Source organism: Entelurus aequoreus, linkage group LG06 (assembly GCF_033978785.1).
Source record: "Entelurus aequoreus isolate RoL-2023_Sb linkage group LG06, RoL_Eaeq_v1.1, whole genome shotgun sequence".
NCBI classification, from domain to species: domain Eukaryota; kingdom Metazoa; phylum Chordata; class Actinopteri; order Syngnathiformes; family Syngnathidae; genus Entelurus; species Entelurus aequoreus.
The window spans coordinates 47,419,786-47,437,592 of record NC_084736.1 but is presented as its reverse complement, the minus strand read 5'-3'; the positions used below and the strand labels follow the sequence as shown (position 1 = coordinate 47,437,592).

Sequence of the window (17,807 nt, the reverse complement as noted above, 5' to 3'; positions counted from 1 at the left end):
AAATGAGATCACAAAAATTAGAAGACTGAGTCAGAAATGAGGAAAAAGAAAGTAAGCTGCTAGTATTCTATTTTGCGTCCTTTTCTACTGATGTTTTTCTCAAGATGCTTGAAGAAACGCCAGAAAAGCATGACGAAACACAGACTACGGTGTCGATGGAGGCGGAGACTGAAAAGCAGGCAAGTGCGAAAATGCTTATTTCATATTTATTTTTGGCTCATACTGCTAACCTCAGTTTTGAAGTAATCATGGATCTGAGCGACAAAAACATGTAATCAAGTCATCAAAACAATAGTTTTACTTTCCTCTATCCACACTGTCTATGAGAGAAAAAGGAGCAGACTGTCCCTCAAAAACGAGAGAAAAAGAAGAGAAGCCGCAAGTATTTTCTATTTTGCGTCCTCTTTGACTGATGTTTTCCTCATGATGCTTGAGGAAAGGCTGAAAGAGCATGAGGAAACACAGGCTATGGCAGACCTGGGCATTGTGCGGCCCGCGGGCCGCATCCGGCCCTTTGTACGTCCCTGTCCGGCCCGCGTGAGGCCAATTATAAATTACAAAATAAATTTTAAAAAGCATCTATTTCGAGTGTGCAATACAACGGTGCTGCTTTTGTTTTGAAAAGCGTTATTTGTATTACTTCCGTGTGGACGTATGCTCGTGCGCGCAGCGGCAATCTCAAATTACAAAATAAATTTAAAAAAACATCTTTGTCGTGCGTGCAATACAACTGTGCTGCTTTTATTTTGAAAAGTGTTATATGTGCATATGTCCTGTGAGGGAAGGCGCACAGCGACAACTAAAAAGAGAAAAGTTGATGACGAATGGCGTGTTTTCAACAAGACAGACTGCCAAGTAAAGGTAAAGCCGTGTGCTTATTTGTGGTACACACGTTGCTGTGTTTAAAGAATATAGTGTAACGACCTGCTGAAGTAGATGTTGTCTTCTTGAGTTGCGTAAATGAGGAGTGAGGAGACGTGCGTGTGGAAGGAACGAGATATGTTGAGCTGTGTTAGTATAGCTTGCTCAATAAAAGTTTAAAAACAGCGTCAGACTTGATGTGCACTTCTTCTGGACTGTACAATTGGTGTCAGAAGTAAAACTTTGCGCATACTGCACTGTTTGTGTGCTACGTCATCGGGAGGTACGTGCCACGTGAGGAGCTCGCCGCAAAGAGAGAGAGAGAGAGAGCGTTTACAGGTGCAGCCACGCTGCTTGCCACGGGGGGAATTCCGCCCTCAATGAAGACTCCCAGGTTTGATGGCAAGGCGAACTGGGAGGCATTTCATCCCACTTCTGACATCAATTGTAGCGTCCAGAAGAAGTGCACACCAAGTCTGATGCACTTTTTAAACTTTTATTGAGCATGCTATACTAACACAGCTCAACTTATATCGTTCTTTCCAAAAGGAAAACCAATCCTCACTCCTCATTTCCGCAACAGCAACGCTTCTTCCTTCTTCGCCAATCACCTTACAGGCGTGCTACGTTCACAACGTTTTCTTATCTGGTTAAATAAAGGTTCTACAACAAAGAGGATGCAGGATGAAGTGACAGAAATTGACATTTTTGTATTGTAATATACATCAGGAAGTGTTGTGTAAGAAAGTGTTAAAAATAAAACCATCAAAAGCCATCTGCTTTTGTATAAAGATAAGTTAGGTTAAATGAAAATATTATTAGTATTATTATCTATCTTACGGTATATCAAAAATAATTTGAGCAAAATTTAATTGAAATATTGTCAGTGTGGCCCTCCAGCAGTGCTCGGGTTGCTCATGCGGCCCCCGGTAAAAATTAATTGCCCACCCCTGGGCTATGGTGTCTGTGGAAAAGGAGATGTAAGAGCAGGGAAGTTAGAAAATGGCGATTATTTTGTTTCAAAACATTTAAGTTATTAAAATAATACTTTTAGATGCCTTTATCCACACTGTCTATGCCGGGAAAGAGAAAAAAGAGCAGACCCAGCGCTCAAAAATGAGAGAAAAAGCCGAAAAGCCGCAAGTTGTCTATTTTGTGTCCTCTTCTACTGATGTTTTTCTCAAGATGCTTGAAGAAATTCCAAAAAAGCATTAGGAAACACAGGCTATTGTGTCTATGGAAGCAGGCAAGCGTTGATAAGATGATTTGTTCTGGTTATTGGTTATTATTTTATATTTCTTTGATCAGTTTTGAACTAATCATAATAGTTTTACATTCCTTTATCTACACTGTCTATGAGGGGAAATGGGATCCAGTTCTGTAGATGACAACCTGGGGGTTCCTGGTTTGATCCCTGGCTTCCGCCATCCTAGTCACGTCCATTGTGTCCTTGAGCAAGACACTTCACCCTTGCTCCTGATGGGTCGTGGTTAGGGCCTTGCAGGGCAGCTCCCGCCATCAGGGTGTGAATGTGTGTGTGAATGGATGAATGTGGAAATAGTGTCAGAGTGCTTTGAGTACCTTGAAGGTACAAGTATAACTCATTTACCATTACACCAAGAGGGGGCAGCATGTCAAGGGGGTGTTCAAAGTACAGTTAGTTATTTCCCCATTACTCAACATGTATTATTATTACTTATTATTATTATTATCATGGAAAATGACTGCAGATTAATTTTTAGGAGCAAAAAATAACTACAAAAAGTGAAATTTCAGTCATCTGGACAGTAAAGAGCCTTTATTACAAATTATATCTACTAATGTGAAAATATAACATTATTTTGATGATAATATTACAGTGTGTGTACTAAAACCACAATAAAAACATATTGATTAAACATTTGTATAAAGTCTGATAGAACTCTTGGATTGGATCATATTACATTGTGAAGTTGTACCTAATATTGTGGCCAGACTTAAATTGTGTAAATCCATTTATATTTAATCAGCATTATTAAGTTTGTCATTAAAATCACAACCTGACTTCACTGATTATACTGCTTTATTATAGAGTGTTTCTATTAGGGCTGCTCAAAAAATGTATTCACATCTGAATCGCAATTTTATTTATTTTGATTCTAAATCGATTCCTAATTTTCAAAATCGATTAAAAAATAAATAAACCAATACAAACATTTTTGGAAAATGTTTTTAATAATCTATTTTTGGATTAAAAACATTTAACAATTATTATTGATGCTATTATTAGATACTGTTGCTTTTCATGTTTTGTATCATATCTTCTCGGTTGCTTTGTAAATTTAAATTCAAAATTTAAGCATTGTAAAGCCCGGATTGGGTTGCTCAATTTTCTTTTATTATATTCATTAGCATTCTATAATTTTTATGAATACAATTTTGAAAATACAGTTTTAAAAATACGTTTTTTAGACCAACACTGCGCGTATAAGTCCTATGTTAGCAGTCAATAGGGGCTTTTGTAACTTGCAGCTAGATTTCAAAAGGTTTTAGTATAATTAATATCCCAAATAATATATTACGAGAATCGTGTTAAATCAAGAATCGATTCTGAATCAAATTATCACACCAAGAATCGGAATAGAACCATGAGGTGCACAAAGAGACAAATATGGTTGTTTGTCATAAAGAGGGCTAAAAGATGAAAATAATCATCCACTCTTCATTCGGCATGAAAATAACAGGTTGACAATGGTTTTGGCCATGACTGCGCGTGTCAGAGGTGACAATACCTGCGAGGGCGAGGTGGCCATTTCCATCTTTTCTTGACTTTTCTCTTTGGCGAGGCGCGCCGCTTCTTTATACTCTGCAAATTTCTCTGCAAACTGGAAACACAAAACAGAGATGTCACATATCAGTCTAGTTCAGGGGTGTCCAAAGGGGACCATTTGTTGCTATTTTTGAATGGCCCAAGGCATAATCCATTAGCATGCTAGCAATTTAACTCATTTTGTATTTTTACAATTCAATCTTATTTTGTATATATATATATATATATATATATATATATATATATATATATATATATATATATATATATATATATATATATATATATATATATATATATATATATATATATATATACATATATATATATATACATATATATATATATATATATATATATATATATATATATATATATATACATACATATATATATATATATATATATATATATATATATATATATATATATATATATATATATATATATATATATATATATATATATATATATATATATATATATATATATATATATATATATATATATATATGTATATATATATGCATGCATGCATGCATGCATGCTCGAATGCTAACTAAGATTCCTTCAAGTATCAAAATGTATTACTTTGAGGTGTGTACCTGATTTTTTTTAAATGCAAGCATGCTAACGTTAATGTGCACCAAGTAACAAAATACGGTTGTGTATATATATATGTATATGTATGTATGTATCTATAAATATATATATATATATATATATATATATATATATATATATATATATATATATATATATATATATATATATATATATATATATATATATATATATATATATATATATATATATATATATATATATATATATATGCATGCTCGAATGCTAACTAAGATTCCTTCAAGTATCAAAATGTATTACTTTGAGGTGTGTACCTGATTTTTTTTAAATGCAAGCATGCTAACGTTAATGTGCACCAAGTAACAAAATACGGTTGTGTATATATATATGTATATGTATGTATGTATCTATAAATATATATATATATATATATATATATATATATATATATATATATATATATATATATATATATATATATATATATATATATATATATATATATATATATATACATACATACACAGTGTATATATATATATATATATATATATATATATATATATATATATATATATATATATATATATATATATATATATATATATATATATATATATATATATATATATATATATATATATATATATATATATATATATATACACTGTGTATGTATGTATGTATGTATGTATGTATATATATATATATGGTATTTTTTAAATTTTTTGTCATAAAGAAATACAATCATGTGTGCTTACGGACTGTATCCCTGCTGACTGTATTGATCTATATTGATATATAATGTGTATCTTGTTTTTTATGTTAATTTAATTTAAAAAAACACCTTTTTTTAAAATGTATTTCTTGTGCGGCCAATCGGTCCACGGACCGGTACCGGGCCGCGGCCCGGTGGTTGGGGACCTCTGGTCTAATTGATACATTGTGACGGTGCAATCATCCCTGCTCTTAATCCTAACACACACTCGCAGACAGTTAAAGATCGACGTGTAATAACAGGTCAACTATAAAGCCCTCAGGGGCTGAATAGGCACACATTGTTGTTGTTGCCAACCATGACCTGCAGTTGAACTTAAGAAGGTTCTCGCCCATAATACCGCCACAGAAACGTGAGCTAACTAGGTCAGTGTTGACAACCTTTCTTCCATATTACACACGGACCGTGAAGCAGTACCATTGTTACCGTCAAAAGGGTTAAATGAACATTTCAGTTGTTCGTAGCAGTATTTTGCCTTAAAAAACACTAATGGGGGCAATGGGCAATCATGAGCTTCATTTTCCCTAAAGTACTCATACTATATAGTTTCAGTATAATATTAATAAGGTCCCGCAGTAGTCTATTAGCGATAATGCAGGAATTTAGAGTATAAAAGTGCTTTTAGTAAGCCCTACAGTGACCACACCGTTTTTGTCTCTGTAGCTTTAATACTAATGAGCTGTATTTGTCTCTAAGAAGTGCTATTGTGCATTTTATCCACTTGTCCAACATAATGGATGCCATATAGCACATATAACCAGGGATGGGAAACTTTCACATTTGAACCAATACAATACAAATTCCCGGTACTTTGGAATTGATTCAGGTAGTTTATGATACTGATATTCAGTACTTTTGTGTGTGTCAATGAATGTTAATTGTTTAATATTAATGTATTTTTCACATCTAATATTTAAAAATGGACTGATTACGATAAATGTGCTCTACAGTTATGCTTTTTATAACATTAGTAAGTCTCATTTGCAAGTATTATGTAGCGAGGAAGTAGTCTTTGCCATGAAATTGAATGTGCGAGTCTAATTTTATGTTGCACCCTACAAAGTGTTTATACTGTTAAGTATTGTACTTATTAAGATGGGGTAGGCTTATTTATCCCACAATGGGAAAATTATGTTTAGATTTTTTTATGTTAGACACTTGCTGTTTGATTTTAACGTACATCTTAGTTGTAGTTTTCATTATCAAATTTAGAGGTGTTGAAATTGCCATGTAAAATCACTAATGCTATTCAGTAGCACATATATATGGCAACGCCAATGAAAATGAGCATTGAGCTAGCACATTTTAGAAAAGTTGAGTCTAACTGTACGTTCAAAGTGTTTTCTATCAGTCATACTTGCCTTTGTTGGCATTGATTTGGAATGTGGCTGAGTCCACTCTAAGGACTGCTTGAGTGATTGTTTCCTCGCCAAGAGTTGAGCAGAGTTTAGTCTGCAACCGAACGTGACGTCATAAGCAACAAAGGTACCGAAATATGGCGGTTTGATTTTACGTGCCTATGTAACACAGGTAGTTCAGTCTCTGCTTTCTGTTCCACCCAGGATTCGAATCGGGGGCCCCGGCATGAAAGACGAGCATGCTAGCTACTGAGCTAAAAGCCTGATAGCCAGCACTGCTCTTGAGGTTGTCAGGGAGTGGGGTTTACCAACGTACACATGGCCTTTGGTACACTTATTAAAATACCAAGTTCAGCACCCATCTCTACATACAAGTTTCACAAAACACAAACATTAGCACAGCTAGCATAGCAATGTGAGCTCCTATGCTAACAATACGGTCTCTTTTTTTTATAACATCAAGCTAGGTTAGCCTATTTGTTGAAGACAAACTCTGGAGGTTAATTTGTGTCTTTTCTTGACATGGGTAACTGATTTTTTTTTTTTACATCAAATTATGCTGACAATTTCATCAAAAAAAAATTCAGTGTAAAAAAATTATAGCTATGTAATAAAATTCAATGCTGAACAATTCTGTGCTGAAAAATTCAGTGTCGAAAAACCTGCTGCTTTAAAAAGCAAGACTCACTTCCGGTAAATTAAGACTGAAACAATCGAACCTGTCTAAGAACCAGCCAATGAGGTGTCAAGTTTGAAGTCACGTGACACTGGTCTTGCAAAACAGCATAAAAAAAAGAGTTAAATGGGCTACCTTGGCATATAATACAAACATAATAAACATTTCAACACTGTCTGCTGGATATTTTCAAACTATAGAAATGATTCCAATGGTTAATATCTGCCCGTTTTTATACACTGAATTTTAAAACTCTGAATTGAAAAAATTCAGTTCACAAAATTGAAGCGCAAAATTTCAGTTACATAAATTCATTGTCAAAAAAAAAGCTTTCATAATGAAGACACAAATTACAAGTACAAACAACGATCAAACTAAGGCATCTGTATGTAATTAATGGATAGTTGACAGAGCTCCAGGGTTTATTTTAAGATTAGTAGCAAAGCCTTTAAAAAAAAAAAAGTTTTATCAAGTCTTCATTTATTATATGACGTTATAAAAACACAGTTTCTCAGAAAAGTGGAGCAAGCAAGTGATAGAAATTGTTTAGTGCTCATAAACAGGTCCTAGGGACACATACACTTTTACTGTACACTATTATGTATCAGTTTTGCACAATAAGGGAACTTTAATTTAGTGATAATTAGGTTTGTACGGTATACCGGTATTAGTATAGTACCAAGATACTAATGAATCATATTCGGTACTATATCGCCTCTGAAAAGTACCGGTCCGCCACTCCCCATGGATCTACACCTAACATCCACTGTAATGATACCAAGTACAGGAACATATATAGTCTATACTACTATGATTACGTTGATATTTTTTGGCATCACATCTTTTTTCGTTTAAAAAAATTTTTATATTATGTTTATTAACTCAGGAAATATGTACCTAGACACATGAGGACTTTAAATATGACCAATGTATGATCCTGTAATGACTTGGTATCGGATTGATACCCAAATTTGTGGTATTATCCAAAACTAATGTAAAGCACCCAAACAACAGAATAAGTGATTATTACATTTTAACAGAAGTGTAGATAGAACATGTTAAAAGAGAAAGTAGGCAGATATTAACAGTAAATGAACAAGTAGATTAATAATTCATTTTCTACCACTTGTCCTTAATAATTTTGACAAAATAATAGAATGGGGAATGACACAATATGTTACTGTATATGTCAGCAGCTAAATTAGGAGCCTTTGTTTGTTTACTTACTAATAAAAGACAAGTTGTCTTGTGTGTTCACTATTTTATTTAAGGACAAACTTGCTATAAGAATGATTTGTTTAATGTACAGTAAGATTTTTTTGTTAAAATAAAGCCAATAATGCAATTTGTTATAATAAATGATAAATGGGTTATACTTGTATAGCGCTTTTCTACCTTCAAGGTACTCAAAGTGCTTTGACAGTATTTCCACATTCACCCATTCACACACACACATTCACACACTGATGGCGGGAGCTGCCATGCAAGGCACTAACCAGCAGCCATCAGGAGCAAGGGTGAAGTGTCTTGCCCAAGGACACAACGGACGTGACTAGGATGGTAGAAGGTGGGGATTGAACCCCAGTAACCAGCAACCCTCCGATTGCTGGCACGGCCACTCTACCAACTTCGCCACGCCGTTGTGGTTCCCTTTATTTAAAAAAAGTAACAAAATAATTTTGGTACCTGTACCCAAAATATTGGTATTGGGACAACATTAGTGATAATACATAATGACCAAATTCCGACTTTGGGCGGATATCAATTTGATATCAAATAATGACTGGTCTAAAAAGTGCCTTGTCCTCATTTACTATGCTGATAATCTCAATTTATGGAGCTACAGATTTATTTTAGTCGGGAACAAGAAAATGTAAACACTGCACAGCACAAAAGGACCTTTTTATGTATCCGAATTTTCTTCCTTGCTGTTACTGTACAGCAATAGGCTCAAATTTAATTTACAGTCAAGATGAGCACTGGCTGCTTTTAAAAAATGTAATTGACACGCCTGCAAGAGCTGGTTTCAGGTCAGCCATTTATTGGAAAGGCAGCAGGAAACTCAATAGCTGTGGACTTTGGTGCAATGGGATAGTCCGAGTGCAGCTCAAAGTAAATGCATTGGTTTGAGGTGCAGCACTTTAGATGTGAAGCTCCTTTAATTGCATGAAGACATCAGGCTTGAAATACCGGTCCATTCAATTTGGCTTTTTTGATAAGAATAAAAAAAAAACCACTTTCATTTCAATGTGAAAACCTTCTTTTACAAATCAGTTAATTGCTGGGTGAATAATTTGTAAGGCACTGTATATATACAGTAACAATACTTTTGACTCAGTCAAACAATTAACTTTCTGTAGTGTAGAACCAAATAAACCTGAGAGTCCATGTTTCCAGAGTGACACTAAACGCACCTCACTGCCAGAGGTGGGTAGTAACACGCTACATTTACTTCATTACATTTATTTAAGTAACTTTTTGGATAAATTGTACTTGTTAGAGTAGTTTTAATGCAACATACGTTTTACTTATTGTGAAATACTGAAACCACATGGCTACATTGATTATATCATCATCGTAATTATCTACAATCTATTGATTACTGCTTGCAAAGACACATTCGCTTGGCTGGTTTGACAGACTTCTTCCAGCGGGCACTGTCACATGACTCAGTTTCACTAATCCAAGGTATAAGCACTGGTGACGTCTATGACTCCATTTCACCAATCAAACAAAGTCTGGCAGTCACGTGACCTCACTCAAACTACACACTGTAAAAAGTGACATGACGTCAGACGAGGCAGCACAACTCTTCAATGTTCACGTTACAAACTAGGAAAAATACAAACCCTGTTTCCATATGAGTTGGGAAATTGAGTTAGATGTAAATATAAACGGAATACAATGATTTGCAAATCCTTTTCAACCCATATTCTATTGAATGCACTACAAAGACAAGATATTTGATGTTCAAACTCATAAATTTTATTTTTTTTTTGTAAATAATAATTAACTTAGAATTTCATGGCTGCAACACGTGCCAAAGTAGTTGGGAAAGGACATGTTCACCACTGTGTTACATCACCTTTTCTTTTAACAACACTCAATAAACGATTGGGAACTGAGGAAACTAATTGTTGAAGCTTTGAAAGTGGAACTCTTTCCCATTCTTGTTTTATGTAGAGCTTCAGTCGTTCAACAGTCCGGGGTCTCCGCTGTCGTATTTTACGCTTCATAATGCGCCCCACATTTTCGATGGGAGACAGGTCTGGACTGCAGGCGGGCCAGGAAAGTACCCGCACTCTTTTTTTACGAAGCCACGCTGTTGTAACACGTGCTGAATGTGGCTTGGCATTGTCTTGCTGAAATAAGCAGGGGCGTCCATGAAAAAGACGGCGCTTAGATGGCAGCATATGTTGTTCCAAAACCTGTATGTACCTTTCAGCATTAATGGTGCTTTCACAGATGTGTAAGTTACCCATGCCTTGGGCAATAATGCACCCCCATACCATCACAGATGCTGGCTTTTGAACTTTATATCGATAACAGTCTGGATGGTTCGCTTCCCCTTTGGTCCGGAGGACACGATGTCGAATATTTCCAAAAACAATTTGAAATGTGGACTCGTCAGACCACAGAACACTTTTCCACTTTGCATGAGTCCATCTTAGATGATCTCGGGCCCAGAGAAGCCGGCGGCGTTTCTGGATGTTGTTGATAAATGGCTTTCGCTTTGCATAGTAGAGCTTTAACTTGCACTTACAGATGTAGCGACCAACTGTATTTAGTGATAGTGGTTTTCTGAAGTGTTCCTGAGCCCATGTGGTGATATCCTTTAGAGATTGATGTCGGTTTTTGATACAGTGCCGTCTGAGGGATCGAAGGTCAAGGTCATTCAATGTTGGTTTCCGGCCATGCCGCTTACGTGGAGGGATTTCTCCAGATTCTCGGAACCTTTTGATGATATTATGGACCGTAGATGTTGAAATCCCTAAATTTCTTGCAATTGCACTTTGAGAAACGTTGTTGTTAAACTGTTTGACTATTTGCTCACGCAGTTGTGGACAAAGGGGTGTACCTCGCCCCATCCTTTCTTGTGAAAGACTGAGCATTTTTTGGGAAGCTGTTTTTATACCCAATCATGGCACCCACCTGTTCCCAATTAGCCTGCACACCTGTGGGATGTTCCAAATAAGCGTTTGATGAGCATTCCTCAACTTTATCAGTATTTATTGCCACCCTTCCAAACTTCTTTGTCACGTGTTGCTGGCATCAAATTCTAAAGTTAATGATTATTTGCAAAAATATTTTTTTTTATCAGTTTGAACATCAAATATGTTGTCTTTGTAGCATATTCAACTGAATATGGGTTGAAAATGATTTGCAAATCATTGTATTCCGTTTATATTTACATCTAACACAATTTCCCAACTCATATGGAAACGGGGTTTGTACAATTTTATATAGTGCGCTGTCATCTGTGTCACATTTCAGCCACTTCCAATTAAAAAAAACATGTTATGATAAATTGCAGATAATCTACTATGTTTTAGCTGCACATATGATAACATTAGCCCTGTTATGATGTCTTAAGTGACTAAAACGTGAATGGTATCAACAAGGCGTTAACTGGCTGTTCGCCTTGTCTTGCACCGGCACCTTGATGGCAGAGATGGAATTTGAACTTGCTAAAACAGCTAAAAAAAAATCCACCGGGTAGGCTCACATTGCCTCAAAGATTAGTTCTACTTTGATGTAGAGGGAGGAGAGGCGACCAGAACACACAAGACTGCATGAAAGTTGAAAAGCTAAGGAGTCGCGACAGTGTGACCTGTCGTGCCAGTAAGCTGTCGCAAGCATGCGTTTGATGGCATTAGCATACACTTAAAACATTTACGGTAAAATACTGGCAGCTCAGTCACCAGAATTTCACTGTAAAAATCATGGTGGTATTTACACCGGATTACTGTAATAGAAGAATGAGATCACTGTTTTTTTTACGGGGAGCTACCAATCTTTACCATAAAATCTATGGCCATTGTTTTCGCAGTGGATTACCGTACCACCTTTATTTTTACAGTAAAATTATAGCGACTGAGCTGCCAATATTTGACCAGAAAATCAGGTAAAAATCTGACTTTTCCCCCCCCCCCCATTGTATGTAAACAAAGTTGCCTGAGCACACAGCTGCTGTCCATGCGTTCTTGGATATAAATGTGTCAGCACGTTCATAGATAATGTTACAATATTATCTTCTATAAAAGTGATGTTTATTCATCCATTTGATTTGTCATATATGTATTTTGTATTGTTTTAAAAAATACAATAATCGTTATTTCTAAAAAATAAAAAGTGTTCACATTTTTCTTTATCTGAAACGCATTATTAGATTGACATTGTTTTCTATTGGAAACATGTATTTGGTTTTAATACGATTCGGTTTTCAACTGACCCTTTGGAACGGATTAATAACCAAAAGCAAGATATCACTGTTCAAGGTTCTTTATTTTTTTTGTTTTTTTTTAACAGTTCAATGCATAAAGGACTAGGTCCAAAGTGCATTCAGCCTACAATTACTTTATCAGCCCTTAGCGTATTCTGAAAATTAAATTAATTATTTATTAATGAAGTATATTAAATGCAATGCTACAATACAGGGTTGTCCCAATACCAATATTTTAGTACCGGTACCAAAATGTATTTCGATACTTTTCAAAATAAGAGGGACCACAAAAATATTCATTATTGGCTTTACTTTAACAGAAAATCTTATGATACATTAAACATACATTTCTTATTGCAATCAAACAATCTTGGCATTAAATTACATACAGTAGTGAACATACTAGACAACTTGTCTTTTCGTAGTAAGTAAGCAAACAAAGACCCTTAATTTGCCTGCTGATGTATGCAGTTCTCCTATGTCCAGGGACGTATTTCCAGACTTTATAAACATTAAAAAATGACAAAAGATTTTGTGATGATAAAAATATTGATGTAATTATTGGAGTATTGACTAAGATATTGCTCTTGTATTTGATATCGTTACAGTCGAGGTTTACATTTAGGAGCGCCAGCTTGCTGTTAGCGGTTAGCTATTGTATCCTCCTATGGTGTGTAGTGAAGCATGTTTAGCTATTCCTCATCCTGCAGGGATGATATTTGTAAGAAACTTACTTTATTTGTCGCCATGGAGGTGAGGATTAGTGATTTAGAAGTAGCTAAAACACTGCCGACTGCCGATGGACGTTAGCCGCTGGCTAGCTAGCCATGTTTTAAAGTACCTCTTGCTGAGCGGCGTTTCAGTGTTATAACTTCACCTTTATCTTTAGTTTTTAAGCCAAAATGCGTCCACTCTCCCTTTTTTCTACACACCATGTCTGCTTGTAAGTATTGCGTGCGTGTGCGTTGCCAAACATGCTCCTCTGCTCGTAAAACTAGCAATGTCACGACTTGACCATGGTGTGCCGTCACGCCCGTAAAAAAAAAAAAAAGAGAACCGGTGTTTTTCAAAAGCAGTATAGTACCGTATTTAATTAATTAAAGAACTGTGGTACTTTATTAGTACCGGTATACTGAACAACCCTAATTTTTTATCATTACCTATGTTTAGAATTGTGTTGTGTGTCCACACCTGCTGCCAATCAGCATGTTTCTATTTATGCCTGTCTTGCGCGCTCCTCAGTGCTCGAAGATTCCCTTTATGTTGGTGAACTGTACATGCAAGACTGCTTCTTTCTCTTTGTTTATTACAAACCCCGGTTCCATATGAGTTGGGAAATTGTGTTAATGTAAATATAAACGGAATACAATGATTTGCAAATCCTTTTCAACCCATATTCAATTGAATGCACTACAAAGACAAGATATTTGATGTTCAAACTCATAAACTTTATTTATTTTTTGCAAATAATAATTAACTTAGAATTTCATGGCTGCAACATGTGTCAAAGTAGTTGGGAAAGGACATGTTCACCACTGTGTTACATGGCCTTTCCTTTTAACAACACTCAGTAAACGTTTGGGAACTAAGGAGACACATTTTTTAAGCTTCTCAGGTGGAATTCTTTCCCATCCTTGCTTGATGTACAGCTTAAGTTGTTCAACAGTCCGGGGGTCTCCTTTGTGGTATTTTAGGCTTCATAATGCGCCACACATTTTCAATGGGAGACAGGTCTGGACTACAGGCAGGCCAGTCTAGTACCCGCACTCTTTTACTATGAAGCCACGTTGATGTAACACGTGACTTGGCATTGTCTTGCTGAAATAAGCAGGGGCGTCCATGGTAACGTTGCTTGGCTGGCAACATATGTTGCTCCAAAACCTATATGTACCTTTCAGCATTAATGGTGCCTTCAAAGATGTGTAAGTTACCCATGTCTTGGGCACTAATACACCCCCATACCATCACAGATGCTGGCTTTTCAACTTTGCGCCAATAACAATCCGGATGGTTCTTTTCCTCTTTGGTCCGGAGGACACGACGTCCCCAGTTTCTAAAAACAATTTGAAATGTGGACTCGTTAGACCACAGAACACTTTTCCACTTTGTATCAGTCCATCTTAGATGATCTCAGGCCCAGCGAAGCCGACGGCATTTTTGGGTGTTGTTGATAAACGGTTTTCGCCTTGCATAGGAGAGTTTTAACTTGCACTTACAGATGTAGCAACCAACTGTAGTTACTGACAGTGGGTTTCTGAAGTGTTCCTGAGTCCATGTGGTGATATCCTTTAAACACTGATGTCGCTTGTTGATGCAATACAACCTGAGGGATCGAAGGTCACGGGCTTAGCTGCTTACGTGCAGTGATTTCTCCAGATTCTCTGAACCCTTTGATGATATTACGGACCGTAGATGGTGAAATCCCTAAATTTCTTGCAATAGCTGGTTGAGAAAGGTTTTCTTAAACTGTTCAACAATTTGCTCACGCATTTGTTGACAAAGTGGTGACCCTCGCCCCATCCTTGTTTGTGAATGACTGAGCATTTCATGGAATCTACTGTTACACCCAATCATGGCACCCACCTGTTCCCAATTTGCCTGTTCACCTGTGGGATGTTCCAAATAAGTGTTTGATGAGCATTCCTCAACTTTATCAGTATTTATTGCCACCTTTCCCAACTTCTTTGTCACGTGTTGCTGGCATCAAATTCTAAAGTTAATGATTATTTGCAAAAAAAAAAAAAGTTTATCAGTTTGAACATCAAATATGTTGTCTTTGTAGCATATTCAACTGAATATGGGTTGAAAATGATTTGCAAATCATTGTATTCCGTTTATATTTACATCTAACACAATTTCCCAACTCATATGGAAACGGGGTTTGTACAATCCTGTTACCTGCTCTTCGTCTCCTGGTTTCTGCTTTTTGGGGTCACAAATACGGCAGCCATGAGAGTTCCTAACATAATCCTCGAGCCAGACTGTGACCTCGCAGGGACCCCTGTTGGCGACGCTCAGCGACGTTCTGGACCGCACAATTCTTGGAGGACTTGAAAGCCAGGTTTGTGCGGTCAGCCCACAGCAGTCTCGCACTTTCTCCCTTTGCTCGGCTAGGCCGCCGCCGCCTACGCTCCTCCCGGCTCGGCCGCCGGTTCCGGTTCTCCGACTGGCTCGGCCACTGCCCCCACCTTCTCTGTCTCTTGCTGTGCATCCTCCTGTATCGGCTCCACGGCGATCGCCTGTGCTGGCATCGCGTCGACCACCGGTTCCAACACCGCGTCGAACGCCGGTCCCACCGGCTCAGCCGCCAGCACCCGTTCCTCCTGCCAGTCCGGCGAAGGCCCACCGTGATGTCCTTCCTGGCCTCCTGTTGGGACTCGGCGCGGGACGTGTCGTTGTCCCTCCTCCTAGCCCCCTTCCGCTCGTCCCTGGTATTTGCACAAGGGGACACCGACAACCAGGAGCTTCTTCTCCCAATAATGGACGGTGCCTGGCAGACGCCTAGTGGAGGGGGGGCTACTACCGACAGCGGTGCTGGGAAGCACACGCCACTGTCATCCCCGTTGTCGCCGTCTCCTCTCACAACAACCTCATCCTCTCACAACGACCTCATCCTTTCTGGTGGGCTTTCCCACGGCTGCGCCATCTTCCTCGTCACCGGCAGGACTCCGCACGCCGCCATCTTCCTCGTCAACGGCAGGACTCAGCACGGTGCCGCCATTTTCCTCGTCGGCAGCGGATTCGCCCACGACGCTGTCATCATCGATGACAACTCCTCCCATGACGCTGACGTGGGAGGAGCTGGTGCTGGTGCGCCGGTACCACACGTGACCTTCTCCTCCTCGGCCAAGAAAGTGGCCGTCTGATGGACTCCCTCCGCGCTGTCGGCAGCGATGCACAGGACCCGGTCATGGACCTTTACGGCTGATGGTGCGCCGGTACCACTCGCTTCCGCCTCTTCGTCGGCCACATTGGTCGCCCGCCTCGCCAGATGCAGCAGCGCTCAACGCGTCGCCGTCACTTGACTCTCCCTCGCTGGCTGCGGGGCCTCTGGCCTGGCGACCCTCCGCCAAGTCCTCACTCCACCCTCCCTTGACTTTTGATTTCTTTTCGTTTTTTTTCATGGGGACATCTGAAATCTGTCCCTAAAGGGGTGGCTCCTGTGACGATCTGTCACTTCATTTCTGTTTGTGCTTCCTTGTTTTGTGTTTATTTCCGATCAGTAGGGATGATGTTTGATAAGAAATTATCGAGTTCAAGCCTATTATCGAATCCTATTATCGAATCCTATTATCGAACCGATTCCTTATCGATTCTCTTATCGAGTCCAGATAGGTTGTTGTATATAGAAAAAACACACAATATTTGGTTTAACAAAAGCTCACTTTTACTATATAAGAAAAAAATAAAATCTAATAAATAAATATTGACTGTTACCCCCCTAAAAAAATAAAATAAATAAATATTGACTGTTGTTACCCAAAGTATATTGAGTGGGATTTTTCAGAAAAACAAACACAAAAACAACCTGTCTCTGTGATCACTATAGGTGTATAAATAATAATATAGTGTTAAATAAAATCAGTCCCTTGGGCACAAAACTGAAAATAATACAGCTCTCCAAAAAGTGCACTTCTGCTGCTATTTGACATAACTGTTTGTTATGATGCTTTGACATTTTTGCACTTTATTTTTTTATTGAAAGAAAATTCTATGAAGAGAAAAGTTGTTTGCAAATGTGGTTACAATGCTAAAAAATGAAAAGTTAAAGCTAAAAAAAGAAATACACTTTATTGAGTTAACATTATTTCTTTATAGGGGGAAAGATGTGATGTTATGAGCTAGGCTAGGGAATATAACAACTACACTACCCAGCATGCAACAGGAGTAACGAGCATGCGCAGTAGCCACGAAAAGTGTTGTTGCATGTCGTCACGCCGGCAGCTAAGAATGAGGTTCTGAGCACGCTGTGAAAGTAAATGTCAAGAACTCAGCCAACACGCCTCGTCTGCATTATTTATAATTAGACAGACAACACATATACAGTGTGATTTTGTTTTGTTTACAAGGAAAGAAAAACAAAAGTTAAAAAAGGGAGATCATGTCATATATGTTGTATATATATGTATGTGCTGCGGTTGCTTTAAGAACGTTGCGACAGCTGCCGTAAAGGAGGTGCATTGCTAGCCTGGTTGCTATGTTTCCGGTTGGTCGTAAAAGTGTTCGTCATGTGTTTGTCCCCTGCTCAAATCTCTCAGTAAAGTTATTCATTGGATTATACCTTTTGTTTTGAACTT

General features: G+C 37.6%; 2 protein-coding genes across 3 annotated transcripts in view; one reads left to right on the top strand and one right to left on the bottom strand.

Annotated features, from left to right (window-relative positions):
* Window positions 1-17,807, top strand: part of tent2 (terminal nucleotidyltransferase 2) — a 114,534-nt gene that overhangs the window by 17,529 nt on the left and 79,198 nt on the right. The window lies entirely within an intron of this gene.
* Window positions 1-17,807, bottom strand: part of homer1b (homer scaffold protein 1b) — a 112,969-nt gene that overhangs the window by 40,033 nt on the left and 55,129 nt on the right. For both annotated transcript variants that reach the window (XM_062050871.1, XM_062050870.1), the window contains one exon: window positions 3,633-3,725. In XM_062050871.1, the coding sequence (XP_061906855.1) occupies window positions 3,633-3,725 (93 nt within the window). The remainder of the gene's footprint in view (window positions 1-3,632; window positions 3,726-17,807) is intronic.